At 48.3% G+C, this 14,944-nt stretch overlaps 6 protein-coding genes across 6 annotated transcripts; 4 read left to right on the top strand and 2 right to left on the bottom strand.

Moving 5' to 3' along the window:
* Positions 1-1,257: 1,257 nt before the first annotated feature.
* On the bottom strand, positions 1,258-2,150 carry Pmar_PMAR000140 (hypothetical protein; the record flags this gene model as incomplete). Its single annotated transcript, XM_002781712.1, has 1 exon — positions 1,258-2,150. A coding segment is annotated over one exon (893 nt), but the record flags the coding sequence as incomplete, so codon positions are not given.
* Positions 2,151-2,835: 685 nt separating this feature from the next.
* Pmar_PMAR000139 (Phosphoacetylglucosamine mutase, putative) lies at positions 2,836-5,167 on the top strand. Its single transcript, XM_002781711.1, has 13 exons — positions 2,836-2,945; positions 2,995-3,140; positions 3,193-3,282; positions 3,330-3,443; positions 3,494-3,875; positions 3,921-4,017; positions 4,063-4,171; positions 4,216-4,308; positions 4,358-4,478; positions 4,524-4,627; positions 4,677-4,782; positions 4,830-4,953; positions 4,997-5,167. Exons 1-13 carry the CDS (start codon positions 2,864-2,866, stop codon positions 5,124-5,126), a joined length of 1,698 nt encoding a protein of 565 aa, XP_002781757.1. The 5' UTR covers positions 2,836-2,863; the 3' UTR covers positions 5,127-5,167.
* A 592-nt stretch (positions 5,168-5,759) lies between these two features.
* Positions 5,760-8,732, top strand: Pmar_PMAR000138 (Inward rectifier potassium channel irk-1, putative; the record flags this gene model as incomplete). Its single annotated transcript, XM_002781710.1, has 15 exons — positions 5,760-5,878; positions 5,925-6,049; positions 6,071-6,131; positions 6,313-6,423; positions 6,478-6,550; positions 6,595-6,710; positions 6,763-6,834; positions 7,153-7,296; positions 7,341-7,430; positions 7,480-7,674; positions 7,720-7,966; positions 8,039-8,147; positions 8,201-8,292; positions 8,342-8,450; positions 8,524-8,732. 15 exons carry the CDS (start codon positions 5,760-5,762, stop codon positions 8,730-8,732), a joined length of 1,872 nt encoding a protein of 623 aa, XP_002781756.1.
* A 600-nt stretch (positions 8,733-9,332) lies between these two features.
* On the top strand, positions 9,333-9,910 carry Pmar_PMAR000137 (hypothetical protein; the record flags this gene model as incomplete). The annotated part of the gene is made up of 3 exons (XM_002781709.1): positions 9,333-9,450; positions 9,498-9,739; positions 9,788-9,910. The coding sequence occupies 3 exons, from the start codon at positions 9,333-9,335 to the stop codon at positions 9,908-9,910; spliced, it is 483 nt and encodes a 160-aa protein (XP_002781755.1).
* A 768-nt stretch (positions 9,911-10,678) lies between these two features.
* On the bottom strand, positions 10,679-10,970 carry Pmar_PMAR000136 (60S ribosomal protein L29, putative; the record flags this gene model as incomplete). Its single annotated transcript, XM_002781708.1, has 2 exons — positions 10,679-10,783; positions 10,902-10,970. 2 exons carry the CDS (start codon positions 10,968-10,970, stop codon positions 10,679-10,681), a joined length of 174 nt encoding a protein of 57 aa, XP_002781754.1.
* A 1,643-nt stretch (positions 10,971-12,613) lies between these two features.
* Pmar_PMAR000135 (Pyridoxal phosphate phosphatase, putative) lies at positions 12,614-14,754 on the top strand (the record flags this gene model as incomplete). Its single annotated transcript, XM_002781707.1, has 13 exons — positions 12,614-12,637; positions 12,693-12,806; positions 12,874-12,969; positions 13,019-13,107; positions 13,274-13,376; positions 13,425-13,542; positions 13,591-13,658; positions 13,709-13,834; positions 13,902-13,994; positions 14,037-14,099; positions 14,147-14,285; positions 14,330-14,436; positions 14,486-14,754. The coding sequence occupies 13 exons, from the start codon at positions 12,614-12,616 to the stop codon at positions 14,576-14,578; spliced, it is 1,233 nt and encodes a 410-aa protein (XP_002781753.1). The 3' UTR covers positions 14,579-14,754.
* Positions 14,755-14,944: the final 190 nt, after the last annotated feature.

The following is a 14,944-nucleotide window of genomic DNA, read 5'->3' as shown; positions in this document are numbered from 1 at the left end:
GCATTTCCGTCACTACACTCGACCATGCTCCGCAAGATATACAACCGCTAGCACGATATCGCCCAGCAACGGTGAGCACAGAAATAGCCTTGTGTAGGAAAGACTGGAGTTTTCCGAACTTACATGACTGTAAAATTACAGGACATGACTGTCTCCTTGGAATGCTATTCCTTGCACCTGATCAACCGACCGTCATGAATCTAGTGCCGAATATCGTAGCTTCGTATCTCGAAGAGTTAGTTGTACGTGTGTTTTCACATCTCCAAAAGTCTACCAGATTCGCTCCACTGTTACCTCTCAACACCACTGGCATATCCCAAGGGGAAAATCGGTTCGCCTTGCCCAAATCATCTTCTATTTCCACCTACTACGCGAGTTTGGAGTGTCGCGAAAATGATCATCTTCCCGCTCACATGCAAGTTTGATTCGCAGAGTCCCCTTCACTCCTTGGACGCTTGTGGGCCACAGTTTATTTGGACCTCTGTCGTACTACGGAGTTCATCCAGCTAGACCTTTGCGAACTGGGAGAACAATTTTTCACGTATGCTCTGGTGTAAGTTCCTCGAGCAAACTGAATGATCGTAGTGTCGTTTGAGCCTGGTACACAGCACGCCATCTTGTTCGTGTCCTGTGAGCCGCCAAGCATACACTGGAATGAGCTCATGCATATTCTGGCAATAGTATGACTGCTATGTGCTTCCCACCGCCATGATCTCTCACTAAGATTGCTCGACTCAAAGTCACCCTTATTCTCCAACTCCCAGTCTCCGAGGTTAGGAGTTCACTTGCGCGCGAAGTGGCTTCCCTCGTTCGTGACTTCTCAGCGGAATTCCCCAACAAACTTCACAACACAGAACATGTTGATCAAGTCACACTCAATCACATTAACATCACAACAGCACCAGATACGACATTAACATCACAACAGCACCAGATACGGTATTAAAATCACAACAGCACCAGATACGATATTAACATCACAACAGCACCAGATACGATATTAACATCACAACAGCACCAGATACGATATTAACATCACAACAGCATCAGATACGATATTAACATCACAACAGCATCAGATACGATATTAACATCACAACAGCACCAGATACAACAGTAAAATCACAACAGCATCAGATATGATAAAGTATGGAAATTAGCTCAAATATGAATCACGTGACATGATCATACAATGGCTCACGATGATGTCCGTAACCTCAAACTCTTTTATAACCGCTTCTAAACGTTCCGGTGAACCTCTTTCTCATGCTTTTAGTGAGGTGCTTTATACCTGTAGATCGGCTTTTCGATTTCCCTTTTTCTCTCGTAGGCAATGCTTCAGTGAGACCGTTGCCTCCCTGAGAATCCTGGAACCAGCTCTCCAGATTCCTCCTATTCATTTTCTCGTATTGCAGCACAACTTCCCTCTCAGTTGGCTCGAGAATAATCCAATGGGTATTATATCTCACTCTTTCGAGAAAAAGACCCACATAGATAGCTTCGCCGACCGTAGTGTAGTAGAGTTGTTCTATCGGTTTCCCCAAAGATGTCGTATCGATGTGTTCAATCAAACCCTCTCGCACATGGAGCTCCATACTAACTCTTTGGCCGCCCGGTGAGCCTGCTTCATGACAGGTATACTCGCCGTCTTTCAGGGTAAATTCGGGGATGTACTTGCCACCTTCGACGACTGCGGGAGCACCCTTGATAACTCGGAAGTCAGAATCTTCACACAAAGCGTTCAGCTCATTCGTTTTATCGGCAAGTTCCGGACTGTTGTCGTATTGTTTAGGGAGTTCGAAACAATGAGACCGGCTGTCAGTATTCACGTTCACCCAATACTCAGTTTGCTTCTGCGTTTTCCCGTCGATAACAAACACCCAGGCTTGCTTCTCAGGGGCAGTTGGAAGCACGCATTCAGTGGTTGGTGTGCACTGAACATCATAGTTTGCATTCTTTACAGAGGCGTTATAAGTCGCACTGTAATCTTTGACTCGTGAAGTTCTATGCCCTGAATGTAAGTAGAAGCGATCACCGGTGGAGATATCCTCGCCATACAGCCATTTAGGTGGGGGGTATTTCTCCGAAGAGACCTTGACCCAAGCTACTGTGAGCATCATCGAGATGAATACGTTGCCAAGATTAGCCATTGTTCGGAAATACGACTTATACTGACGGGTAAAAAGCTCAGAACTCAATGCTCTCGAAGAAATCTGAGCTACACGGAGACGGGGATTAGCGGAACTGTCGAGTTGCTCGGTTCTCGAGGCGAGCGAGCTTGGATTCAGCAGGGAAGTCCTCTGAGCTCCAACCTGGGAGGGCCCCAGGACAATAACACATGCTCGAAAGTCTCCTCGTTGTAGTAGTCTCCCAATCACCGTGGCTTTGCGAGCTGATCGCGCTTGCTAGTAGAAGCCTTGTCGAGTCTTCAACACCCCGAAATAAGTGCAAAGCTTGAAGTTCAGGGTGGGAAAGATTCGACGGGTTTCAGGGCACACCATAGACTCGCTTCAGGGCCTATATTGACCAGCCAGTCCTTGGCCGAATCTTTAACGTACTCAATAAATTGACCGCGCGATAGAACACGTAAAGTGCGAGCAGCCCAACGATTACCGAAGAGATAGAATGGGACGATTATAGAAATGAGAGAATTTTTCCTATGTCTATAATCGTTGGTTCTCGACCTTCAATCTTGAAATCTTCCTCTCTTATATTTCCCTAATACCTCTTTACCAGTAGTGTGTCGGACTCGGACTTCTAGCACATAGCTACCATATGCTTTCCTTCTTTGAGCTTCGCTATGGGTTCTCTAACAACTTGCTGTTGAAGTTATTGCTAGTTAAATTACTCAAGTTTCGTACCTATGTCCAGCCTTCCCGACTGTTTTGAAGCTCTTGCCTCCCTACCAGAGCACCAGAAGACCTACTCTGAATGCCTCAAATACGGTACTGTATAAAATCATACCACTCCTTTTCCAACTCATCGTTCCTGTAGGTACTGCTGGTTTCCGCGAGGTGGCCGATGAGCTTCCCTTGGACGCGGTATTCTTCCGTATGGGCGCCTTGGCCGCCGCCCGTTCCCGCGTTCTCGGCGGTAAAGTTATGGGAGTTATGATAACTGCTTCCCACAACCCTGAGCCGGTAGGTATCCGTAGGTTCGGACAGCGTATCTTTATGTGCATGCGTGCATCAGGATAACGGTGTTAAGATGATTGAGCCCAACGGTGGTATGCTCGTCACCGACTGGGAGGAGCTCTGTGAGAAGGTGGCCAATGCTGAGGACGTACTATTTCAAGTTGGTTTTCGTGTTGGTCTAAATTTCATACTCAGGTTGGAGCTTTCCGTGGCCTCATCGAGAAGACCCTCGAAGGCTCTACATGCAAGTCTGGCATCGTCTTCGTAGGCTGTGACACTCGGTCCAGCAGCAAACGTCTTCTCCGTTGCGTAAGTCGTAGGGACAGCTGTATGGAGTTTTACGGTTTTTCTATCAAAAGGTATGCCGAGGTGTTGCTGCATGCGGTGGTTACTGCGAGAACTGGGGGGAGCTAACTACCCCTGCCCTCCATCACATCGTCCGTCAAGCCAATGGCCTTGGCCATGACGTGTCTCTGGCCAGCAAGGAGGGCTTTGTCCGGATGTTCAATGAAGGCTATCGTCGTGTCACCGCTGGCGTGTCACCCGAGTCACAGCTGAGTCGTGGTCCTGTACTGGTCGACTGTGCTGGTGGTGTTGGCTTCGAAATGGTAGAGAAGGTCGCCTCCACTATGTCCGATATCCTATCCATTGTCCCTCGTAACGGTCCTACCACTCCCGGCCTTATCCTGAATCATGAATGCGGTGCTGAGTACGTCCAGAAGGGCCGACTGCCTCCTAAAGGTAGGTAGCGCTAGTGGTAGATAGTACGTAAGGAGCGTGTTTTAGGGTCTTTCTCGGCTACTGCTGATGCTGGCCATAGGATTGCCTCCCTTGATGGTGATGCTGACAGGCTGGTGTATTCCTATTGGGATGTAGATATGAAGTAGAGCAGTTCTTGGTGGTAGCAAAGGTGTAGGGCCGTTTTCAGGTGGCATCTTCTGGACGGCGATAAAATCGCCGCGTTATTGGCTGAGTTTATCCAGGCCCAGCTCACTCTGGCTGGCCTGAAGGACGATGCTGATTGCGAGTTCGCTGCAGTAAGTGTTAGTTGGAGTTTCGTGCAGGGTTATGTGGCTCGTAGGTGCAAACAGCATATGCCAACGGCAACTCTGGTCGGTTCATTCGAGAGAAGCTCGGGGCGCGTGTTGAGATGGCTAAGACTGGCGTTAAATTCGTGAGCGACTAGGTTGTGTTGAAGGTGTGGTATTAGCTTTGTCTCTCAGGTGGAGGCTGTTGCGCACGACTATCCGATTGGTATGTACTTCGAGGCAAACGGTCACGGCACTGTAGTGTTCAAGCCCCAGGCTTTGGCCAAGTTCCATAAGGTCTTGGCGGATCAAAAGGGTAATACTTGTGGTATTGAAATGTCTTAAGAATCGCTGTTTCCAGCTTCGATGAGTGCAAGAGAAGCAGCCTCGAGACTTGTGGGTCTGTCGTGGCTCATCAACCAGGCTGTTGGTGATGCTATCTCTGACTTCCTGGCGGTGGAAGCAGTAAGATGATAATCGGATTGGAGGGGGTTAGCATAGGTCGAGGGTTCAGGTGTTGGCAGTGAACGGGTGGTCTATTGGGGAGTGGGATGGTATGTACGAGGACTTGCCCTCGAGACAGGGCAAGATCTTTGTTAAGGATCGCACTCTCGTCCAATGTAGGGGTCTTTAGTTCTGTGTTAGAGACGGCATTATTTGTACATAGGTACGGACGACGAGACGGCAGCGATCACCCCGGCTAACCTTCAGCCTGCGATCGACGCTCTAGTTGCTAAGAGGGAGGCTGGCAGGGCTTTCGTGAGGCCTAGTGGTACTGAGGACGCTGTGAGGTAGTACTGTTTCACGGAGGTTCGGGTTATTGAGGTATTGTAGAATCTACGCTGAGGCTAAAACTGAGAAGGACGCCAATGAATTAGCCTTTGAGGTGGCTAAGGCGGCTTATGAGATCGTCGGGGGCGCTGCAGGCAAGCCGAGTCCCTGTGCGGCTGAGTACGGTCTGTGATGAAAGTAAATGATGTTGATTGTTTAGAGAGGACTTCTCTGTACTGGTATATACCGTAATTGTTTCTACATGGTGTGAGTTCATGTTGTGTCGTTCTATGACCATGGGTACCATGGGATGGGATGATGTGTGCAGTGCAGGCGAGGCTATCTTCGTGGTCATCGGAAGCATCTGGACGGCTTGGGAGCGGTACTTACTTGTCATGAGGAATAGTAGTAGGGAGATATTGTACGGGTCAAATTTTTCAGTTAGTCGAAGCTGGGACGATTGGGTTGTATATTGAAATTTGGTATTATTCGCGATTTCAGGAATATATTTGTTTCTGCGGTCTCGAGTCGAGGATTAACGATGTTGTTCTCGGTTGAAAGAAATTGTCGTTGCAAAAATAGATATGCCCTGGCTTTTCAGTTGTCTTATCCCTTGATTGTCAACCACTGCGGTTGGATGAAAGCTACTTGAGGCTCCCGAGGAGGCCCTCCTCTTCAGTTGGGAGGCTGCATTTCAACAGGAGCCGTTTATTGCATTCCTGGAGTACATCACATTTATAGAGTTGTTACTGCCGTAGCATCTTCGTCCTTGCGTTATTGGGAAGTGTGGTACGGGAATTATATATAGCTACTCATATCACCGTAAATGTCACCGGTTGTAGCCGGGTGGGATGGTGGGAAGTCTGGCGGTAGTCCTAACGATGGTGACGATACTGGTCTAGGGCAGACTGCTAGGACCACTGACACTGTATCTCATGGGCTCGTGTAGGTAGATGAAGACGATGCTCACATGGGAGTGGTATTTGATCAGGCCAGCCTTGCCGGGGAATGGTGTGTCGAGTCTTGGTGATCGGCGCCAGGGTAATGATGCTCGATTGACCCCTAGGAGCCCCGGTGTTGGGGACTTATCGAGGAGGAGACGATCATTCATGGAAGGTGTTAGAAGGCGACCATCAGGCTTCTATAAGCCGACGGCGGCGGAGGACGAATTGCCGATAAATGACTTCAATGTTCATGGGTGAGTATGGGGGATGCTTATGGCCTTTTGATAGTAGTAGTAGTAGTAGTAGTGGTAGTAGTAGTGTTCGATTCGGAAAATAGAACACAATGGGTGGAGCTCGATAGTAGACACGGAAAGACTGCGGTGGACATTAAGGGGGAAACATTCATGCTGCCGTGAAGGTCTTCGCTGACCTCAGGTTACCAGCTGAGTGGGCGACTTTGAATCAGATGACATTGAAGAGTCTAAACGACTACACCTTCCATAGCAAACCGGGTATGGTCACTCGGCCTGGTCTGGAGATCTTCGAGTGAGTCCTAACCGGGGATCGAACCTGCGCCCTCTGGATTTGATATCTTCTCAGTTCTGGTGATGATAGTAATGCTGCGTACGAGGACGATGACAGTGATATATCTTTCGAGAGGAAGTATAATTCTGTAAGGCCCTCCAGTTTGTTCGATCGGCCATGGTCCTTGGCTAGGCGCCGTCAAAGAGTCGTCGCCCCCGACCTGTGTTCCGATTGCTGAATCGTGAGCGACCAATGAAACAGAGCACTGGTACTATGAGAATTGACAGGAAGAATCAGCTGCAGTCATTGTAAGTGCAGTGGTGGTGGGGTTGTTGCTGCTGTTCGTAGAGCTTTGGGTAGATACGTCAGCGACTTCTTCCACAGCGTGTTGGACACCAACACTAATGTGCTTATCGCCGGCATTCTAGTCTTGTAATAATGGGCATTTCAAAATCTTCAAGAAGGCTCTCCTAGAAAATTTAATATTGTGAATTAATTATGAGCTCCAATATGAGGACGCAGAGTCGATCGGATGCTCCTTTAGGGGGTATTACTGGCAGTATCAGGCGACTCTCCTTAATGTGATTTTATAGGCTGTCCGTTTGAAATAGGCACTAGTGTAACAGGAATAGATAAAAATCCTGATCTACAACGCTCATGCCACGGTTACAACCGCCAAATGGCATACGATAGTTTGCCGCGGTTTATCAGTTGGGCACCGTCTCAGTTCATAGGCTTACCCGATTTCAGTTACATAACGGTCGTAGCGGTATTCGCGGGGCTATGGTTATTAGTAGACGAGCCATGTGGTGCCCAGTTCAAAGGCAGCTACCTTAGAGCCTTCTACCTCTCGATGGAGACGCAGGCCACTGTCGGGTTCGGAGCCCCTGACCAGTACGTTGTCGACCCCCTGCTCGTGCTCGGCTATCAATATCTAGGTACTTCTCTGATTGCACCAGTGGAGCTGTGGTCCTATCCATGCAGTGTTGTGTGACGGTCCTTCTGAATGCCTCTATCATTGGATTGCTGTAAGTGGTGTGCCCTGTGAGTACAGTGGGAATTGATGATGCTCTTTAGATATACACGACTCTCACGAGGCGGCAAGCGAGCTGAGACGATACTGTTCTCGGATAAAGCAGTGATTCGAGCTGGTTCGGATGGCAAGCCGTACTTCATGTTTCAAATAGTGGAGATGAGGAAGCATCAGCTCATAGAAGCCCACGTTCGATGCTACTTCTTTTCCCACAGAGGCCGCTATCGCTTTGTCGGAGAGTAATAAGTGTATGATTGCCGTTAGGAGTATGACTGCTATGATAGGTACATGCGTCTGAACAGACCGAATGATGAGCTGGGCGCACCATTATTGTTAGCGATGCCCACTTTGGTCATTCATTCTATCGACCGTTACTCACCATTGATGCCCTCAAGTAGACTGCTAGTCAGTGCCGGTCTCACTGAGATGGGAATGTCTCAGGCCAACGTCACGACACGTTCCCCTTCCCACCACTTCGAGAATGTGATGGTTTGCAAGGCAATCGAGACGACTATAGCTGCCCGACTTGTGGTGAGACTTTCCACACTAGAGTCGACCTCAGGTCAGTTTTGTACACCTCATCGTTGTATCGGCTTTTTACAGTGGAGTTTTAGAGCGCACATTGTCTATAATCAAGTGAATGATGAGATCAATGGGGTGCCTCCGGAACACTCACACAGATTGCCGCCTGAAGTCGAGACAGATGCGGGAGGTAAGTCGAGGTCGCGGGTTCGAATCCTGGCTGGGGCATTTCTTACAACATAGGTGCAGGGCCGGTCGAGGACCGCAGCCAAGCCGAGCGAATATACGACTACCTCTCGCGTTCTGGTTATTGGGAAGTCGTCGTTCTCGTGGAGGTGACCGCTATCATCTCCTCCGTTTTACTTTACTCGTTTGTCACTCTAGGGAATAGAAGGCAACACTAGCTCTACACTGCAGGCCAGACACAGTTACACTATTGATGATCTTGTGGTCAATGCCACTTACGCCCCCTGTGTTACCACGGGAGATGACGGTGAGCTGTTTCGATGGAAAGCGTCTCTCTCAATAGTGTAGCGCCATGTGGTGTTTGGTGCATTTCAATTCAGCTCGGATGGAAGTGAGTACTCACTCTTCAGGAGCGTGTCATATAGACTACTCGAAGATCAACGAGTTGTGGACATCGACTGGCCGAGTCGCTAATGACGGGGGGTCCTCCAACATATCGGAGGCTTCGAGCTCGCTCTTGGTGAGAGAGGGATCCTTCTCCTCTGAGGCTGACGATACTATAATGGACGACGTCCCGTGCAGAAACTGACGGGATGTTACTATCGCGATTCGCCACAGATCTGTATTGTACTTTGTTTATAATATAATTTGTGATTGAATTTTTATCAAAGTGCTTCCATCAGCACTGAGGTGTCCTATTCTATCCGTTCACTACCATTGCTACAATTTTGTAAACCTCTGTACAGTTGCTACCATCTTTACCATTCGTTTGAGCTACTATCATCAACTTAATGTTCCCTCTGGATCGCATTTCCCGGCTGAGTTGGTCTACCTTGGGTCTCTTTGTTTTTGCAGTTTTTTCATCAGATGACATCCTCAGCATTCTCAGACCCTTTGTAGTAGGCGCTCGATACTATAACGCCGACTATAAGCTCATCAAGTCCACCTGGCGAGGAGATAGGGTTTAGTGGCGAGGGACCATTGAGTCACTTGTCAGAATCATGTTGTGTGGGAAAGCTTTTCTTGAAGCTTTCAGTGTCTGCCTAGGAGGCGCTATTCCTTCCAGATACCTCCATGTGAATTCTCGAAATTGCATCAATACCATCAGCGTGTTGTGTTATGGGTGTGTTGACTGGCCGTACCATAATTTGATGAATTCCCAGAAGTGATTGTTGTTGAAGACACACCGATGTCCACACGGGAATGGTCTATCAACGCCAGCTTCGCCGGCATGTTCAAGAAGAGCCAGGCCGAGCCAGAGGAGGAGGAGGCACACCATGACGAGGTAGAGGCAACAGCCCCGGCAGGTAACCTATCACGAATGCCATTCATATGACCATATTGCTCCTTCCAGCATCGGTGCCCTCAGCAGTCTCGTGGCTAGCCTCGCTGGGGAAGAAGCCAGCAGTCGCTGCTGCCCATGATGATGACGACGAGACGGAATCGATCGAGGTTGGTGATGTATCAAAACCCTCCCAGAAGAAATACCGGTTTTTGTTGCCCGCAATTGACCGACGGAAGATCCCGAAAGCTCCTCCTTTCTACAGGAGAGGCAGTGATGAAGAGATTCGTCGGCGCTGGTTGAGCACGAGAAAGGTAAGTATGATGGTAGAATGCCTTGGATCATGCGGTGGTGTTCGCCAGGCACTCACTGAAGGGTGGAAACGGAAACGTCGAGATGCTCTTCGCCGGGTGAAGCGATGGCAGCAGAGTACAGGGCAGTTCCGAGCCACTGAGCAGCTATTCTTTGATGAGCAGCCACATTAACGTATCGCTTTACCATCATTAGGCTCAGTGTTTTGTTATCGGTCAATTTAGTGATGATGAATTTACGGGATCATATCCAACACAGTATTGCTTGTGATATCCATGTTGATCCATCTGTTTGTTTGCACGTTGATATTGATTGAGTCAGCCCAGTGAGACTGTAAGAAACATACACCAACGAATTCGCGTCCTTTGTTGAACTAAACGCCTAGACTTACACATAGACCAGGTATAACATCAATCTTCCGTATATTTTATCTGAGCCATGGGTGAAATACTAACGGGGAAGGTAAAACATTGACTTGTCTTTACAGAAATCATTCGAATTGAAAATGCTGTAGTTTTGATTCGGTCGTCAAAAAGTGGTGTGGGCCACGAGAAAGATGGCGCAGACAAAGTGACCGAGCAGTACGCACACGTACGTAGCAGTACGTACATGAACTTGAAGTACATTTCCGTGATAGTAAACAGTTGGCATAAAAACATAAATAACCAAGATCATCTATCAGATTCTCGTAAACATATTGCGATAGCACGAAGACTGATACAATTGAGAATCACACTATCCCATTCTTTGACTTCCGCGATTCTAATTGCGTTCCTAATCGACTCCTCAACAAAGGTCGCCATAGATCTGCAGAGAATACGTGTTTCTAAGACTCAACGCAACATACAAGGAGAATGTTCCACAGTCCTGAGTCCTTTAGAAACGCCAACCAATCATCATCATTTTACACCGCTGATGAGCAAATGAATTGCCTGTTCCCTTTACTCGGACTTCTTCAACTGTTGGCAGCCCTTGAGAGCGTATTTGGCGTTACGCAGGAATTTAGGGCACATACCGCGAGTGGACATCTTCTTGTAGGTAGGGGCCTGACAGAACAAGCAACGTCCATCTAGTATACGCGAACACAATATCATAAACTTCAATTAGGTTAGCGAAGCTCCATTTGCGATTTTCGTAGGAATAAAAACGAGCCCATCCTTTTACCTTCTTGATGCCGTTACGGTGGGCCTTCTTGTTCTGGTTATGGTTGGTATGGTTCTTGGACTTGGCCATGGTGACTGATTCTCAATGACTCGAGAGGACGGTTAGAGCACACCAAATAGGCAAATCGATTAAGCTACTGTTCTGAGGAAATGCAAGATTTCAAGATTACTGCAAGATGTCGGTTTCTGATGATAGGGAGACTCCTCTAAGTGAGGCTATTCGGAAGTCTTCCGGGCGAACGTAGTGGCAGTGTGGACCTTCTGAAAACTATCGTCTGGGTAGGAAAAGATGATTAACATTAGTAACTATTGGAAGCTCTACTGGTGACACCAGTCTGGTATTGAAATGTGGGGAGGAGAATAAAGAAAAGAATGTGTGAAAGGTGGTACCCGTCAACTGCACCTTTTAAACATCTAGTTCGTTTTTGGAACCATCAATTTCGTCGGGACCGCGACATAGGTCAGGCGAAGCTCATTGCGGTTGAGAGTAGTGGCGTAGGCTATACAAAAAGCTTGGTCACCGTTAAGGACGATTCCAAGGCTGTCAGGATTGCAGTCGTGGGCTCTCCAAGATGCGATACAATCACCACGACTTTGAAACAAAGAAAACGTCCTCTCTATTTCGAGCGAATGACCGAGTCATTTAATCCTTTAATGAAGCTCGGTGTGGAGAGTAACGAAGTACCTTCCAGTGCTGCAAAATATGTGCTCGTTTTCCTCAGTTGAGCTCAATAGTTTCCTCACTAATCATACACGAATCGAAGGAATACTTACGAGAAATGGAAAGACACTTATAGAAATTCTCCAAAATTTCCTCAGAGTTTTCGTAGTGTCACCAACACTTGTGGTTAATCATGTGCAAATTTTACCACACTGATACTTTCAGTCCGGAACGTGGGTGGTCGCTGCCTCGCCGTTTTGGTCCATGAAAGGGTCGGTATAGGCTACCGGCTATGTCTTTGCGACACTTCTCTGAGTCCCTTGGGTTGGCCTATCGTGTTCTTCAATTCCTACCAAGTAGAACGCCAAATGCAGGTGGTTTTTGGTGCTGATGATCTGGTCTACTCTTTCGGCAAGACAGTATTCTCGCCACACCTGCTATCGAGGAGGAAGACGAGTATATGTTGGATAACGAGTCCGAGGTTCAAGCTGGTCAAAAGGTGCACTTAGTCTTCAGGCTTGGCACCCTCTACATCTATAGATAATCGGATTTAATAGATAAGACTAGTATGGAGAGGAATAATGGTACTCACCTTTCCGAATTCTGGCAGTCTTTTAGTAATTCTATTTCATTCGTTGTCTCTGTTGTTGTTTTACATAATTCAGCGGTGGTATAACTGTAGACTAAGGGAGCCGGATCTCCCTCTCGATAATGCCTCGAACGTAAGGGTCTCTCTCCGGCTCAGCTTCCCGATGGAACTTCACTTGGACGCTTGTTCCTCACTGGCAGGCCTCTCTCGCTGGTGACATAACCGCGTCTCGCGTAGAAAGTGATTGCAGGGTGATGGTGGTGGTTCGGCATGGTTCGATGGGTTACTCAGCCAGTGCTTCTAGTTCTTCCTCCTCATACACTTTCCACTTTCTAGGGTCATCATCATGTACGGTACGTCTCTGCCCCCTTTAACAGACAAGACTGCATCATCATCATCATCTGCGGCCAGCACAGCATCCTCATCGGTGTCGATGCCGCATGAGCCCCAGCTCCCACTTGATATGGAGATCGCATTACGAAGCAAGGTGGGTCGCGATCCTATCGCGATAGGATGGTCATCACTCGAGGGTCCCTGCTTAGTCGTTGGTGACTATGATGAAAGTGCGAAGTCGGGAATGGTCAGTTATGGACGACCTGTGGCGGACGTCCTCGATGCTCAACAGGAGGGAGAGAAGGCCTGGGATAAACATGGATGTAATTGGATGCTTGCTCCGATACTTTGCTAGACTTCAGCCACTACTCTGAGATTCATATGTGTTAGGTTGACACGTTGCGTGTAGAAAACATGACTTGGCGTATGAGGAACAAGTGGAAGAACCATGAGCCATCGAGAGTAGATTATATTGATGATGACAGTGTGAGAACAGACATTTTCGTGGTGCGCGACAAATCAGTGCTGCTCTCAGTCGGAGTCCACGCCCGTCGATGAGTCGTGCAAGGGTCTCTTGGAAGTCATCAAGGGCCACAATGATGATATTCGGTTTGAGACTAGCAGGTAATAATCAACTATGGCGGAGCGAAGTTCCGTTTTGAGTCGAACCTGCTGCTTCTTGTAGGATCCTCGCGGGAGCCCCATTTGTCAGTACATCACTAAGTAGTGTTTTCCGACATGAGTAAGAGTGAAAAAGGGGACATGCCTCTATCACACTATATCGTTCTAGTCGCTACCACGGTTTCCTACTGGACATGGACGGAGTTCTTCATCGATTCGGAACCACTATTCCGGGAGCTAGCGAGTTCATGACAATGCTCAACGCTGGACAAGTAGCGATTCTTTTGAGTACAATTGCGACTGAGTTTGTACTTTTACAGGTGCCCTATATGCTCTTGACCAACGAATGTCGGTATACCGCAGAGGATCTGAGCCGTAAGCTTTTGGGTATACTCGGAGTGAGTATACCTGTCAGCCAGATATACACTGCGGCTAACAGTAAGACTTTGGTTTGGTACTTCCTCTCTACTACGGTGTCGTTCTTAGGTGCTGCTGACTTCTTCCATCGGCTCATGGCTAACGGTTGGACAGGTATGGTATACATCGTTGGTGAGGTACGTTATAGTCGTTAAGGTGGTATCCTCTTTATCGAATTCGTGACTAGGTGGGCCTGATCTCTACTGTGAGAGATGCCTTCGTGAAGCATGGATTACCTGAAGACTCTGTCGTCACGGGTGAAACGAGGAAGACTCGTGCACCGAGGGAGATCGACTATGTTCTTATCGGCTCGGTAAGTGAGGTGAACCACCGTGTCCAGGGATCGAACCTGCGTGCCTGATCCACCTTGTCTGCCCCAGGTCCACTCCGAGAACACAAGATACGTCGAGTACGCATGCTCTTGTGTCCAGGAAGGAGCCCGTCTCCTCTTCACTTGCCCTGATTACTATGAAGTACCTTGTTGCATCGTTTCTCGTCTTCTATGGTGTTTCTAGGTAACATCGGATGGAAGCTACAAGTTCGGAATGCCCATGCCCGCTGTGGAGATGATATCCAAGGTCCGTCCATGTCTGACACGATGCATCTCCACATTGCCCCTATACAGGTTACTCATGCATCCTCGTATAACCTAGGGAAACCCAACCCTCATATGCTCCGGATGGCTCGACAGCGATTGTTCTCGCAGTGTCCTCAAGGCCGTCACCCCGGACTAGGCCCAGTCCTCTTTGTCGGAGACTCCTTGGGTATAATTGCCTTCCTTGTACCGTGGCCGAATTCGCTGTCGCAGGTACGGACATCCGCACAGCCATCGAGAACGGAATCGACTGCGCTCTGGTCATGAGTGGATGCACTGATGAGAAGCAGTTGAAGAGGAGTCCACTACTTCCTAACTTTGTAACTACTGACATTAGTCTCAGTCATAATAGAGGTTCGTTCCTATCAGGTTTTTGCAAGCATCAAGGAGCTCATGGCCGCCTATTCAAGTGGCTCTCTGGTCCCTTGCGTCCCTCTGGGCGGTGATGATGGAGCTCACTAGTCTCTGTTTATGATGAAACCGATCGGTGTACACGCTACGCGAGGTTTCAATTTTTCAGACGCTTAGATCGAGAGTTGTGGAGAGGATCGTCTATGGTCACTCCATATTCACTCGATAAGTAACACATTGCAGCTGTGTGAATACTTTCTGTGCCTCGTTGCTCGTGCCAAAGGAGCGAACTATTTAGTCTGCATAAATCTATTGCTGCGTTAGTGATTTTTTATGGGGGAGAAATAAGTGGGAGTCAGTGTTTGCAAGGTTTCGGTGGTCGCCAGCATTGACCACTTAGGGAATGTAGATCGGGCCGGTTGACGAGATTTGCAAAAGGGACCATCCTGAGCCTGTCACCGATGAACAGCGCACTTA

Source organism: Perkinsus marinus (assembly GCF_000006405.1).
Source record: "Perkinsus marinus ATCC 50983 genomic scaffold scf_1104296941728, whole genome shotgun sequence".
Lineage (NCBI taxonomy): Eukaryota > Perkinsozoa > Perkinsida > Perkinsidae > Perkinsus > Perkinsus marinus.
The sequence above is the reverse complement of the archived record's forward strand: the minus strand, read 5'-3'. Positions and strand labels throughout refer to the sequence as shown.

Bases quoted from the DNA above. Each gene is read 5' to 3' on its own strand.
- Pmar_PMAR000139 (XM_002781711.1), top strand. From the start codon at position 2,864: ATGTCCAGCCTTCCCGACTGTTTTGAAGCTCTTGCCTCCCTACCAGAG. The intron at 3,141-3,192 runs GTAGGTATCCGT...TGCGTGCATCAG, and splicing joins CTTCCCACAACCCTGAGCCG to GATAACGGTGTTAAGATGAT. The intron at 4,628-4,676 runs GTAAGATGATAA...TCGAGGGTTCAG, and splicing joins ACTTCCTGGCGGTGGAAGCA to GTGTTGGCAGTGAACGGGTG.